A 16,025-nucleotide genomic window follows, 5' to 3' on the forward strand; every position below is an offset into this window, starting at 1 on the left:
CAGTCCAAATGTTTATGGACCTTATTGTATGTGCACTCTGTGCAGATGATATGTTAATGTACATTTCATTCCATAACACATATCCCCAACTTGCTCAGATTTCTAAATTCCTTTTGAACTATTTCAGAATTACAAATGAATTGGCACAAATTGTTGACACTCATTAACTTACCTGATGATTAAGGTAGACCTTATTTTTTATGGTAATTTACCAATATTAATATTGTTATACTTAACATTTTGATGAATCCATTGTAATGGATAATTATATCTTATTGTACGATCCTATTAACGGTCTCTAGGCATCGTCTAAACAAGCTTTCCGGCGAAACGCAACAGGATGAGACATTGCTTACATCTGCCTTTTATACCATCTATGTAGGCAGTTCTTTGACTAGTGCATAGATATTTCCCTTTGTCGGATTACCTGACTTCTTTTGTTTTATAAGTTGCACAATTAACGGATTGTTATTCACTTGTTAAACAGCATACAAGTTGATATGCCAAATACAACCTTGACTTTTGCCACTTTAAACCCAAAAGCCTTTTTGTGTTTCCTATTTCTTTTTACAGAGCGTGCATCTGTAAACACAGTGCTCTTTCATTCTTTAGGACCAGCTTTCCTGACACTATTTTGATAAGGCAGCACAAACCCTAAAACATGTAAAAGGCAGCAGTAGCTGTTTGATACCCTGCTCCCCTCCTTTTGTGGGTTTCACTTATAGACCAGTTTTGGTAAACAGTTGCACTAATGCTCTTTCAGTACTTATCAGGCAGCCAGGAAGAATGTAGAGTGCCTCTAATATTATGTTACCTTGAACTACATACAGCAACCCTCAAAGTATATTGTTTTGATAGTAACCTTCAAATCGGATTGATATATAAACCTATAGATACCACTAAGTGGATGTAGACACCTAAATAAGTAGTTGAACACACATATTTTATTGAATTTTTTCTCCTTGTCACCTTTGTTGTTATGATCTCACTTGGCTCACATTCTCTGTAATTAGTGTACCGTCCTGCAAGCATGGGTCCTGGATGGGTGGTATATTTTCCCTATTCCTTCAGTCCCCATAAAGAGTTGACAGGGTACTGGGAAAGAGCCCCAGACTAGTATACCTAACAAGTGTTGCATTTGCATGGAGTGTCCCAGTGTCCCTAGAAAGAAAGGGAAGGTTAGGTAACCCTTTTTATTACAACCCAGGAAACCTGGAGTGACTGGGAGTCAGAAACCAGCATTTGCAAGTTTGAGCCTCAAGTCCCAAGTGGGGACGAAACAGGTGACAGCATATGCCACGTTCCATGTTATCCCAGCCACAAACCTAACAGGTTAAATAGTTCATGCAGAGAAACAGGAGTTTGAGGAATTGCAGAATGAATGGTCAAGATCGATCATCTTGGTGCTAAAACCTAATGGAACTCTGCGATTCTTCAATGACATCCCATGCCACAGGTAAAACAAAAGATTAGGTCTAGACTGATTTATTACCACCCTGTACTTGACAAAAGGGTACTAGCAAATTCCCATAACCAAAGAGGCAAGTCAGAACATGGCATTTTGCATGCCCAATGGCCAGTTTACAAAAGAATGCCCTTTGATTTGCACACTGCCCTGTCCACATTTCGGAAGGTGATGAACAAGTTAATGTGCCCCATCACAAGTACACTTTGGTATATCGTGAAGATATAGTCATCTTTACCAGCGATTGGGATTACCATCTTCCCAAGGTAAAGGCTGTACTAGACTCCCTGTGAGAAGGAGGTTTTACTGTAAATCATGAGAGGTGTGCTATTGGGATGGAAGAGGCCAAGTACTTTAGGGTACGTTGTAGGTATGTTTGTTTGTGTGTGTGTGAGAGGGGGTGGATATGTTAAAGACTGCAGGAATGGGCCCTGGACTGGCAGTATATTTCTCCCATTTGGTTTCGGTCTCCTTAAAAAGGTGTCAGGGTATTAGGAAAGTATCACAGGGTTAGTGTGGCAATCAAGAGTTGCATTTGGTAGTGGGTGTTCTAGGATCTCACTTTCTCAAATGAAAAGGAAGGTTTGGTAGGCCATTTTATTCCACCCCAGAGCCTGCCAAAGAGAAAGCCTGAGCCTGACAGGACTCTTTGTGAGAGTTAGCGGTTAACTGGGCTGGCAGGTGGAGTTTAAGGGTTCTGGGAGAGAGAGATGTGACCTGACTTAAGATAAAGGCACAGGTCTGATAACCTGGCAAACAGAGTTGGGATTTATGTCTGCGTCTGACATTGAATGATAGCAGTGAGGCTGCACACAAGCTGACGTCAGTTATTGTGGGACTCTGATAAAAGTTGTAGTAAGCCATCTTTAAGTTTTTCTGTTTGGTTGAAGACAGTGGTTTTTATTTTGGCAAAAATAAAGGAAACTCTGTAGAAGCTAATCCCCCCAACATCACACTATTGATGAAAAAGTAATGACATACAAAAGGTGTTTATATGAACATATTTTTTTTTTATTAGTTTACTAAATTACTTTCATCTAGTTTATTTATACACAATTGACACTTTGCTACAAAACACCACTGTGCTGAGAGCACATACTGTAAAAGGAAAACTTTTTTAAGTGAAACATACAGTAGATGCAAAAGGATCTCTCTCTTCTCTGACAGAGTGTTGAATTAATTTACCCTGAAATACACAAACGGTGTATATTACACATACAGCCAGAGTTTGCCGACATAACACTGTTACAACCTAGTTCACTTAAGAGGGGATACAATACTGTACACAAGGCTATTAAAATGTATTATAAAACAAATATTTTACATTAAACTGCAATTTAGGAGAACAAACTTTGCACATTGCAGCTACATATTTTTCATAAACTGTACCTGCAAAAATACAGATTTAGCCATAAAGCACACAATGTGTATTCTCTGCTTCTGGCCTGGTAGAGTACATCAATGTTGTACTATTGGGTAATACATTTAGTTTTTAAGAACCCAACATTATTTGGGTTATAAAGAATAGTATATTTTCCCTGCCAAATGTAGTAGAAACTTTCTAATAGACCCAATACTATAAGTATGTTGTTGTGCTTGTAGTAATTGCTACTTTGTCATATTTAAACCATTCTATATATACATTGTGTATATATGCACAAACCTTTGCAAATTATTAGGAATGTTAATGTGAACCATGAAAACATTCACATACAAAATCTGTGTAATAAAACTACCAGTTTCCTCAGGTCTCTGTTAAAATATTAACCTTATATGTAATTTTATGCCATTAAAATATCTCCAACTTTGGGTGATTAGTTGAACAACATATACAGTCTTATCTTCTTTGCCTTTTACATAAGACCTTTGAGTGACCTTTAAATTGAGTTATTTAAATAAGAACTCCAGGCACACAGCTAAACAATATAAAATTCATATAGTATATGTTTACTGCTTTACTTGCCAAATTATTACTGTAAAGTCAAGAATCTTCTTTTTTACACACATCTACATTACTGCACAGTCAGGAAGGCGATATGCCCTTTTCTTGGTTTACCAATGTAGCTTTGATCTCCAGCCTGCTTAATGGACAATGAATCAGCACTACCATCTATGTCCAGCTAGCAGGTAAATATAAACCAGGAGAAAGAAGAGTGATGTTCCCAACTGAAGCATGGTTTAATTGCTGAACAAAACACAAACAGTTTTTACCTGCTAAAATTATAAAATCATACATATTTAGCAGTTTACTAGAGTTTCATTTTAACTATAAAAAAACAACACTATTAACATAAATAGCAAATATACAACATCCAAATCTTTCAAAATACATATAACTTTCTATATGCAACTTTTTTTGTCCTGCATCTTATACACAGCACACACAATTTATTGTAGTTGTTAATTGTGCAGTGCATGTTGCTATATCACATATCTATATGGTTGTATGGGCTTGAAACCTACACGATAGATAGCCTTTGCCATTTTATGGCTGTAAAGAATAGCATATAGTATCTATGCTCACAAACATTATAGCCAAGTGGATGTGTTGGCTGTCTTGGCATAACCATATCAGTGATTTTGAGGAGGTTACCCATCAGGCCAGTACACTTAGGAAAACAGATTCAAATGACAGACAAAAGTAATTTCAACTATATGAAAATATTGGTACATTTAGCTTAAGTAGAAACCTATTACAATTTATCTTTTGATAGCTATTAAATGCTGTCACAATTAGTTTGTAAAAGCCTAGTTAAGTAGTTTTTAAAATTACTGGTTAGGATTTTTAATGACAGAAGCCATGGCCTGTGTGTTTAAATGTCTGGAGTAGAGACTTGTCTGATTTTGATCCCTACCCAAAACTTGTACTTACAGCTACCATATTACTGAAACTACTGCTCATTATAAAAGCCTTCTGAACTACTCTTGACTGGCAACTACACAGAGTCGACAGAGAAAACTCTTTTATGAGTGTTGATATGTTAATGAGGAGAAGAACAGCTGAAATGCCTTTCCTAGAAATGTTTTTCTAACAGTACTTGCTACATGTGTGTGGTTCCTTGGTTAGAAAAGAATCAGAATTCACCTCACCAAAGATCATATTACCAAGTATACAGGCCTCCAGACATGTGGCCAACACTGAAAGCGGGATTTTCCTTAAAATGGAACCTAAAACCTCTATACTTACATCCCCCTCCAGTGGCACAATGTCTGTAAACTCCCTCACTAATGCTGACATCTACATGCACTTTTTTCATGTTCAGCATTTTCAGCCATCTTATCTGGCTATTTATCTAAATCTAGCATGACTGTTAACATTGTGTTATCTTTATTTTAACATTTAATTAAAGGTCCACTTTAGGGGACAATTGCTCAATGTTTTTCTTTTTAGACATTCATAAAAAGGGGTGTACACTAGAGGTATTGTATACACACAGAGTATGTATGAAAGTTTGTCCATTAGAGTTGAATGTCAGTAAACTAATTGCAGTGAATTACACAATATCATATGAGAGGAGCGAACCTAATAAGGACTCCTTTGTCCTCTAAATTTATTCTTTAAATTGGTTAGTTTATACAGTTATCAGATTTATGACTCACTTTGTTCAATAGGAACATAAAAAGTCTGAAATAAATCTCATTATTTAACTAAACTCAGTACATAGTTAAATAACAGTGTAACCTCATGACAATAAAAAATGATACAGATCCTAACCGAAGAATTTTATTTTTAGGAATGCAAATTGTCCACAAGGTTGCTATTGAGAAGAAAACGGGTATATTGTGTTATTAATATTTGTGTTTCAGTTATAGCAGCTAAGGACCTTGTACATCTGGAATGATGGAAGTTTGCTTTCTTTAAACCAATCTATAATTATCATCTTCCTACCATTTGGCAACATTTTTTCACAGTTGTCAAAAATACAATTTAATTTTTTTTTTGCCTAACTGTTCCTTCTATACTTTGATTTAACCTGTGTCAAGAAACATTTGTTAAAAACTATTTATACACCATCTGTAAATATATAAAACAAATGTAATCACATACTAGATGGTAAATTGTCCAATATCTGTCTTCAAAAAGCTTAACAGGGATTTGAGGATGTTGCCATTTACAGTATGACAGACAGGTAAACTAAACCTAATCTCTATTAACTTGTCAATTATTATTCTTTAAAAAAAAGCCACGCAAGATTTATTGTAGAACTCCACATAAAACACTTACTTATTTTGTAGTGGAGAAGTAGACATTAATCCTTCATGTTGTTTGGTGTCAATTTTCCCTTATGCTTTAACTTGCTATGTCACATTAGAAATGGATGCATAGTCCTTGTAATTTAGGAATAGGTGGAAACAGATACATACACACACACAAACACACATAAACACACACATATATATATACATTTACTCAGAAAGTCTTCAAACCCTCTTTCTTTATGTTTTCCAATTTTGTTATGTTACAGCCTGATGCTACAATCATTTAAATTCCTTTTTTCTTCTGCATTCAGTATCCCAGAGGGTTACTGTTTTCATTTGTCATTATGGGGTACCAAGTGTAGATTAATGAGAGGGGTGGAAAAAAGAAAGAAATATTAATTCGCACTGTGGTCACAGCCTAATTAGCAGGTAAAAACAAGATATATGTTTTATGTTTTTATAAAGTTTTAAAATACTTAGCTACTGATCAGCACAACCACAATTTTCATTATCTAATCTGCTCCAAAAATGTTTTTGTCCAAGCATAAAGACAAATTCTCCTGTTACTGCACACTGAGAACCAAAACTAGCTGTTGGTGCTCTGCAGGAGTCTTGGCCATAGGCAGTTTTTGTTGCAATATAGTTGGTTTGTTAGTATATGGCAGTGATAGAGGTCCCTGTCTATATCATATGTGGTCATGTACATGATTTGTTTGCACTTTTTTCCAGTTTGAACTAAGCTCCATAAACAAAAAACAAATTTGTCTAGTTATGTTGGGCTAATTTACGGCCATTATTTATTTTGTGCAAAGTATCAAAATACTGTCTGCAGAGCCCATCAGCTCTTAGCAGCAGGTAAAATAATTAAGGGATATAAATGAATTAGAAAATGGCCCTCAAACAATAATGCAACAGCTCTGAGGAAATGGGAAGTAGTGACAAGAAGCCAATATTTCCCTAACTTAAGACGTCCAGAAATAAGACTTATTCAACAAATTGTTGATCATCGCTCCCCTTTTATGCAAAAATGTTTCTCATCTATGGAAGCACTAGAAAAAGGCCCCATTATGCCACTTGGTGTCCCATATCCCAAAATAGAATTTGGTGACTATTTATTGGATAAGCTTAACATATGTGTCTGAATTGTGTAAACCATAAAACAGTGTCTACAGTAACCATTGTAAACACATATACAGCAGATGCTTAAAGTAAATTTGATACATAAATACATGTGTTGACTGCATCAGTTTGTGTAAAAGATTTTTTTAATGATCATGAGATTTGCTACATTATTATTTTACCTGATAATATTAAAGGACAGCTGGTCTGTATTTTGTGTCTAGTTATATTACAATTAATTTGAATAAATAGATGCAGAAAACTATACTTCTGTAACAATCCCAGAATTTTCAAATGTTACATTTCAAAAGTTTTTTGTTTTTTTTTCAAATCTATATAAATGTTTCTGAAATACATTGTGCCTAGCTGATCAAATCCAGAAAAAATTATGCCATATTTTCTGCCAATATATGTTGATCATGTCATGGTAACTTCTCCAGCTATGGCATTATTAAAAGGAAGACTTAACATGAGAATTCTTGCAGCTGTAGCTTTGAATCATAAATTACAATTATCAATGAAAAAGTAAAACAATGTTGTGAACCTAAATCCTGTTTTTAAAACTAATGTTAAGACGACAAATGTAAGAGGGGACGGAGAATCATTTTACAAGTTTGATTGACAATATATTTTGCTAAACCATAATTGTTTTGCTATTAACTGAAATGTCATTCTAAACCAGTAACAAACAGGATTTTGGTAAGGTTATTTGGAGTTTTTCAGAGGACCAGACCAGAAGCAGGACTGTGAGGTCACCTATAGCTGTCTTTCTCCAGACGGCTGTTAAATGATTAGTATGTATCTGCCAAGGAAAATTATTCCACATCAGAGGCATCATTGTCAGAAAGATGATAATTACTTCCCTTGACGCGAATATATTCTATATACCTCCCCTCATCAGAATCAGAGGCACCACATGTACAAAGTCTGTTTTCAAATAGAGATTCAATTTCCTCCAGCTTCTTTCCTTTAGTCTCTGGTAGGCAACCATAAGTGAATAGAATTCCAATTGCAGCAAATCCTGCATACAAGAAGAAAGCTCCTGCAAAATTAGAAGTCATAGAAAAATATGATTATAATTTATTCTGATTTTATGTATACTGAAATATGCTATTTGTATATTTTTTGTTGTTGTTTAGGAGGAAAGGAACAGAATGAAGGAAACAGACTACTGACATCAATATATATATGGACTGTATTGTGTAATATGCAATATCCTTGTAAACGTCACATTGTCCCTGCTAATTACTAGATCGTAAAAATGTTAACTGTAGTAAAATAATGAACATGTTTATTTGTAAAGTCAATATACATTACACTGAAAATGTTTAATGAAGCATTTTTTAACATGCAGGCCATAAATTCATTATTAGCTACAGATTATCTACTGCCCAATCCCAGTGTCCCAGCAATATGGAAAAAACAAAGCAGTTATGGACCAGTGAATACATTCTTGTTCTTAGTGTTTGTTGTGGCAAATATGCATGACACTGTAATAGGTAACCTAAACCAAGCTGCCAATCCACATTCTTATAATTTACATAGCAGCAACATATTCTAAAACCACTGATTTTACTCCCATTGCCAAGTCTTATTCTGGTTTAAATTATTAAACCTAAAATATTTGTTGACACCAGTCCTCATCTTACTAAATAACTGCATACTGGCGCAGCAAAAAGGACCATTACATTTGTACATTAAGGTGCAAAAAAGTTGGCAAAATGACCTTGTATATAGGGCACTGTTGCTACATGGTAGGCAATTTCTTCCAATTACAAAGGTCAACAAAAAATTCATTTTTATAATCATCAGAAAACACAACAAACTAAATTAGTTTTTCATCATTCAGAGTAGTATTATAGTTAACATTGTACATGCATGTATTTTGTAGCAAAATGTAAGCACCATTGAAGTGAATGTTAATACATCTTCAGTGTGAAGTGTGGTATCGATCTACTGCACAGTGTCAGTCAGGTAGCATTGCTTCTTCCAAAATGCTTGGAGTATGATTTACTTGTGTACTCATTGACTGGATTGTCGCGGTATGGCATATATACTACTGCTGGTATATCCAGCAGTAGTCAGCCATCATACTTTCATTCCAGAAACCTTGGTAGCGGTGCTCCATTAACTGAATGTCCTGGTGAAAACATTCTCCTTGTTCGTCACTCACCATACCAAGATTTTCTGGGAAGAATTCTAGATGTCAGTGCAAGAAATGTATTTTTAATGACATGTGACAACCCAGTTTCTGGTATGAATCAAGCAGATTCTGAACTCCTTCCTTGTATGCAGGTGACTTATGGTTGCCCGGGAAATTTTCACACAGCCACTTGAATGCATCCCAAGCTTCTAGCTCAGCTGCTGGGAGAGATTGAAAACATCCTCCTTCAAAACAGACTTGATCTGTGTCCCTTTAAATATCCCTTCTTTTATTTTTGCAGTGTTTATGTTTGGAAACTTCTCAACAAGGTACTGAAAACCCATGGAGTTTAATTTACCCATGGCCTTTACAAGGTTCATCAAGCCTAACTTAATATGGAGAGGTGGCAGAAATGTCTTTTGTGGATCAACCAGAGGCAGAAACTTGACACTGCTTGTTCCGGGCGTATAGGTATATCTTGGTAGCCAATCACGCTTGACATATTAGTCTCCTGTAGATCGGCTGTCCCACGGGCATAGGAAACAGCAATATTTTGTGAATCCTCCTTGCATTCCCATCAGCAAGGCAATGACCCTTAGATCCCCACAGATGTTCCACTGGTGTGTTTCATACTGGATTGCTTCAAGTAGTAACGTCATGTTGTCATAGGACTCCTTTAGGTTAACAGAATGGGCAATTATTAAACTTGGGTTTGGAATTACCATTATGCAGTTAAGAATGCTTTCAAGCTTCTTTTAGAGGAATCAATGAAGACACGCCATTCAGATGGAACATGCTTTTGTGACAAACTATTAAAAAGTGCATTTATATCATGACAGTAGCACAGCGAGCCATCACTAGTGAAGAACGGTGTCAAGTTATGATTTCCTTTTCTGTACTGAGTTACAGTTACACCTTTTGCAAGCAAGAGCTTCTGTTTAAGCAAGAAGTTCTGCTTTGTCAGGAGATAGATTCTGCTTTGTCACGAGAGATTTAGATCACAAACGAGATCATTCAGCTCTGCTTGTGTAAAGGTCTCTGGTTCTGAATCTTCATTGGTAGTCAGGATCAGATGATTCAGGGTTGTAACTGGCTGCAACTCCAGCACATTCCTCATCACCTTCTACAGAAGCAAGTCCATTATGTAGCGGTACAGGAACTGGCAATGAATCATCATGGGGAACAGGCCTAATAGCAGAATCGAGGCTGGGATATACAACTTTGTGTATAGTTTTACCTGAGAATCCACTTTTGTTGACGCTGCAAAAATAGCAGGAGATTAAATGATCTTGCGGTTCTTTTCACACCATCAGATTGCAAATGGAATTGCTGCTTTATGCCGATTTAACCAGTCATGCAGTCCATTGGAACAACTGGTACAGATGACATGTGGAGCCAAAGCCTCATCATTAAGTGGACAGCCAAAATATATTTTGTGTATCTTTTCAAGTTCTATGGTAATATGGTGATGTTTTGCTTTCGTTGTGAATGAACTACACACGTAACAGAAACTGGATCATTAAGGCAATTTCTAGGCATGATGACAAATGAAATCAATCTCAGTTGGTGCTGTCTCTAACCTTAAAGAAAACTATCCTCAACCACCTGAGCGGTTACCCCGAGCCTGGTTCGGGGTAAGAAAACTAGCTTATAGCGTTTACCCCGAACCAGGTTCGGGGTAGCTAAAATTAGAAACAAGCATTACAGTGCAATCTGATTGTCATACAACATTGTATGACAATCGGATTACAACTGAATAAAAACACCTTGTCCCTGCAGCTCCTCCGGAGACATCGGTGCATGCGTCGGTGCAGGCGAGGGGCGGGGCGGGAAATTTAAATCATTTTGTATTGGATTCAATACATGAAAGCTGTATTCCAATACAAAGAAATCTTTATATAATTTGAATATATATATATTATATAAGCTACTGTACAGTTACATTACATTATATACAATTTATTATTTTTTTAAAGATTTTTTTTTTATGTTTTATACATTTTTTTTTTAAAGTTTATTAATAAATGTATTAAATTTTGGACATATTTCGGTGAGTTATGCCTAAGAATTATAGCCTACAATCTAAAATAAATGTCCATGCAAACAATGTAACGCTTTTTGCACGGAAACGGAAAGAATTAGAACACTCTGCGTTCAAGTACGCGTCCCTCGGCGATTCCTAATGAAGTTAGTGCATATGCTCGTCGACGGGGGTTGTAGCGGGAAATTCAAATATTTTGTATTGGATTCAATACAAAGTCCTGTATCCAATCCAAATCAAAATAATGCAAAATATATTTATGTGGTTTTGTCTATAGGTATGTGACGTTGGACTGTTTTAAAATTTACTACACTAGGGAGGTGTTTTAGAAAAATATAGTACTATACAGTATACCGAATTATTGCATTTTCAGTATTTTTTATTTATTTATGCATTCTTGTTTAAGCTGATTTTTGTGTTTTTTATTTAAATTATATTATTAAAGTTTTTTTTCCATGATTGTGTGTTTCAAACTTTATTATATTCAGGTTATCCTTTAGACCCTTGTTTGAACATATTTCTGTAAGTTACAGGTCTACAATAAAAAAAAAAAAAATCATAAAAAACAGTGAACCGCCTTTGGTACAGAAGTACAGACATCAGTGAAATGCCCCGGGGGTTAAATGTTGTAATATGTTAAGTCTATTTATAACGAATTTCACACAATAAATAATTAGCTGCATCACAAAAAGTAGACGTGTTAGATAAAAACTGAACAAAGATTTTAAATCTACATCAAAAATACTACAAAGCCCACATAAAATGATTTATTTAATAAAATATAATTAAAATCATTTATAAAATTAAATATCTGATGAAAATGACATTTCAACTAAGATAAACAGTGGTTGAACTATCAACTAAATTATTGATGCAGAATTTTGGAAAGGCTAACACAACATGAATCATTAGTGCCTTTTTTTACCCAACTTTGTTCTTGTAAAATACAGTAGGATATAATAAAAAAAACATGAAAGGTTCCAAAAAGTAAAAAATGTAATGCGGAGACAGAGGTTGTGGACCTTTATTAAACATATACCGGTATGTAAAATCAATATATTCAGGTCATGCTGTATTTATTTTGTTTTATTTGATACAGAAAAGCCTCTAACACTGTAAAACAGACTAGTTTTACAATGGGAAGTTTCTTAGTTATGGGAATGCCTGTAAATCTTTGGTAATTAGGGTAAATATTATTGTGATCAAACACAGATGTCCATCTTTGCTTATCTCAATTATTGCACAGAAAGGCTGAATGCATTTTACCACTTCAGAAATCTACATTATGGTTGGAAAATAATGAAGCAAGAAGGAAATAGTTTGTTAAGTACCTTGTTATGTCTGTTCTTACAGGGAATTAGTAACTCTGAGACAGCACTTATTATTTTTCACTATAAATCTTAATTATGTAGCACAAATAATGCCTCTTTAGCACAGAAGATGTCACTAGGTCAGAAAAAGGTCAAGAAAGGGACATAGAGCTATGCGGTCAACTGCAGAATTTACCAGCTCAATATATATTCATTGCATTTACTAATAATTTACTGCAATTTATTCAATTATGCCCACAGCAAGACAGTTTTCTCAATGAGTGTATACACAGATTCACATACACAAATATATATTTATTATATATTGTTCAAGGTAATGGGAAATCCAATAACAAGAAGGGCATTACTCATAACCAAAGCAGATGCAGGAAATTGAGAGGACAGTGAAATATATCTGTGTCAATCTAATATAATCTACCACAATTATTACAACTATTACACTCCTAGGGCCATATTAGATTTGACTTTGACTGCAGCATTCTACAGCAGGCTCAACTGTGCTCACAATCGTCAATAGGGGTGCATATGGGAAGCATTTTGCTCACGCAGCTGAATTGTTGTAAAATGCAATGCAGTTCCTACAAGTGAAGTAAAGGAAGAACCAAACCACGACTACAACAAATGCAAACACTTTAACCTGCATTGCAGTTTGCTGCTTCTGGGTGCATAACAGTAGTTATGTGCATGGCAAAGGCTAACTGGGCAGTTTTCTACCTCAGGTGTGACGGGGGGGCTTGTTATTAACCCCTCAGTGTCTATTTCCAAAGAATTCCCACAAACCCCTTACATACTTGACCACAAACATGAGTTACCCTCAACCTGTAATATGTTATGCATATCAATCCCATTTGTTAGTGCATTTGACTATAGCCCTCAGTCCTCAGTTCCTAACACACATATTTTATTTGTTCAGTGGCTCCTTGATTGAAAGCTCTTTGGGGCAGGGTCTTCTCCTCCTGTGTCACTGTCTGTATGGGTCTGTCATTTGCAGCCCGTATTGATGTACAGCGCTGCGTAATATGTCTGTGCTATATAAATACTATTTATTATTATTAATAATATTAATAATAATATTATTTATAGTACCCAACAAATATTGTGAATGCTCAGTTCCCAATCCCCAGCTATGTATGTGTAGTGGAATTCATAGTGACATTCTGTGTCAGGTATTTTTAGCACATTATTTAGGTGTATCTCTGAGCAACAAGGTAGTCCAGATATGAGTACCACATAGTCAGTAACATTTTGTACCATTACATGTTCAAAATGTTCTGGTGCAGAAAGGTGTGAAATTCATTTACCTATTCAAAAGCCTAAAAAAAAAAAACATAATCACTGTTTGATGGGCTTTCCAACATAAGGGAAAACAAGTCGAGACATCCTTACCATAATATGTAAGATATTCCGCTGTATGTAAAAATGTAAGTGAAATTGCCACATTAAATATCCAGTTCACTCCAGAAGAACATGCATTTCCTGTGCTCCTTGCCCACAGGGGGTATATTTCAGAATTAACAGTCCATGGCATTGGTCCCATTCCTAATAAATACACAAACATTTAGCGTCAAAAATACACTAAGGAATAATAGTATACAAAAAAAATAAGAGTATTTTAGTTTATATAACCAATAAAAGCACAAACACCAAGTGTGCAAATATCCAGCAACTATGATTGTGACGCACATGTTGGGTATGGCCATGCACCCCGATGTAAGACCAATATTTCTTGTGCCAGAGCTCTTAATTTTTTAAAAAGACAACCTTTGTCAGATATGGTTTTTGAGTACCTTAGCATGCTGCTTCATGGGCACATGCAATTTTGAGGTATGACATGTGGGGTATCTATTTACTTATTGCATCGTCTTTAATATTTTACAAAACCTTTGAGGATCAAGTTGTGTTTCAGTACACTAAAATGTATGAGTGTTTTGTTTACTTACACCATTTTACTGAGCATTTTTAGAGGGGGGTGTTAATATTTTATATATTTTAAATCATCAGATTTTGTAGATTATATTGTGTAAATGTTGCATTAGGATAAAGTACCAAAAAAGCATTTTTCCCAAATATTTTTCTATTTTCATACTTCCGTACAGTCATGAGAAAGTACAGTTTTAGTTCTAAGGTTTTGAGTATCAGGACATAGTCCTTGACAGTATAATAAATGAAAAGACTAAACAAAATTTGCCTGAAAAGGATGCCAAAAAAAAGCAGAATGGCTTCGGTTAACAAAAGCTGCTTCTGAACAAACCACAAGACTTCTGGAATAATGTATCTTGTCAAAGTAGAGATGTTTAGCCATAATGCAAAGTTCAATGCTTGGCAAAAAAACAAACACAGCTCATAAGCACAAACACATTGTACAATTGTCAAAAAAATTGTGAAGGTGTGATGATTTGGGTTCATTTTGCAGCCACAGGACCTGGACTTTTTGCAGTCATTCATGAGTTGATTATGAGCTCCTCTGTATATAACAAAGTAATAAAAGTACTACAGCTTGGCCTAATTTGGCCAATGCAACAGGACAATAATTCAAAGCAAAGGCCCATTTAAAGTCCAGACTTCAAGCTGTTCAAAATACTGGGGTGGCTTTAAGATAGCTGTGCATTAATGAATGACACCTAACCACAGTGAACTGAAGCAATTCAAAGAAGAGTGGGTCAAAATTACTCCACAACAATGTGAGAGACTGACAAAGACATAATAATAATAATAAAAAAAAAGTAAAGACAGAAAACTTAGTTTTTGCTGCTAAAGGCGGTTCTACAAGCTACTGAATTATGGCATGTACTTAGCTTTTAACATATTGCTTCTGCATGTTCGCATTGTTTTTGGTAAGTAATGATAACATGGTGCTGCAGATGTCACCAAACTACAATCTTGCGTAGCAGGCCAAGACTATGATGCTTATTAACCAATTTTCTTGCTCTAAACCAGCAGAATTCAACCCTGCTGAGTTTTATCTGGTGTCCTTGGTTCACTATGGACCAAGTTAGTTGGTACATATACAGCCAGAAAGAAAGCACTGCATATGGACACTAGTCTTAAGCAGCTCAGTAGCCTCACTTCCCACTCTTCAGTAAAGGGAGCCCATAGTTCTCCCCAGAGGTTTTTAGCCAGTTGCTCCGCCCGGCTGATTTGAATACCCCGCCCAGCTCTCGGCAGCTCTCATCCTCGGATGCACGGATCTTAGTGAGGCTGCTCTGTGTCATCCATTCAGAGGATTGCTGCCGTCGAGCACACAGTTTAGCCTTCATGTGAAGGAGACACAGGCAGCCCCGCCCCCATCTCATAGCACGAGCTCTGCCTGTGACATGTATCCACCTCTAGCTCTGCGTGTGAATTCTGCATCCTCATAGCTCTGTGTGTACAAACCTCCATATCTCCTAATATGTATGTCACAATGACCTGTAATTTTCAGGGTGTACAGGGGACCCTCATAGATACTAGTTATTACAATTTCAGGCCCCCAGATTTAAAGAATTTCAAGATATGGGGGTCACAAATGTAAAACGTTAGGAAAATTAAACTTTGGGGTTGCTGTTTCATAGAAAAGTGCAACTAGGAGTCCTAAATTGAAAGTGAAAATTGGGGACCCCGGGGGCCACTAACATAACAAGGAGCATTGGGGTGGGGCCCCTAAATATATACCTACCTGTCACAAACTTATACCTATGAAACTGTCTGCTTCTCTTCTTTGTACACCAATTTCTCTGAGGGTGGGGG

At 35.9% G+C, this 16,025-nt stretch overlaps 1 protein-coding gene across 1 annotated transcript in view; it reads right to left on the minus strand.

Moving 5' to 3' along the window:
• Positions 1 to 2,454: 2,454 nt before the first annotated feature.
• SLC2A13 (solute carrier family 2 member 13) overlaps positions 2,455 to 16,025 on the minus strand; it is a 100,099-nt gene continuing 86,528 nt past the window's right edge. The window contains exons 9-10 of the mRNA XM_072401632.1: positions 13,686 to 13,838; positions 2,455 to 7,826 (exon numbers count right to left, since the gene is read on the minus strand). Coding sequence (XP_072257733.1) covers positions 7,600 to 7,826; positions 13,686 to 13,838 — 380 coding nt within the window. The 3' untranslated portion in view covers positions 2,455 to 7,599. The remainder of the gene's footprint in view (positions 7,827 to 13,685; positions 13,839 to 16,025) is intronic.

Source organism: Pyxicephalus adspersus, chromosome 2 (assembly GCF_032062135.1).
Source record: "Pyxicephalus adspersus chromosome 2, UCB_Pads_2.0, whole genome shotgun sequence".
In the NCBI taxonomy this organism is placed as follows: Eukaryota; Metazoa; Chordata; class Amphibia; order Anura; family Pyxicephalidae; genus Pyxicephalus; species Pyxicephalus adspersus.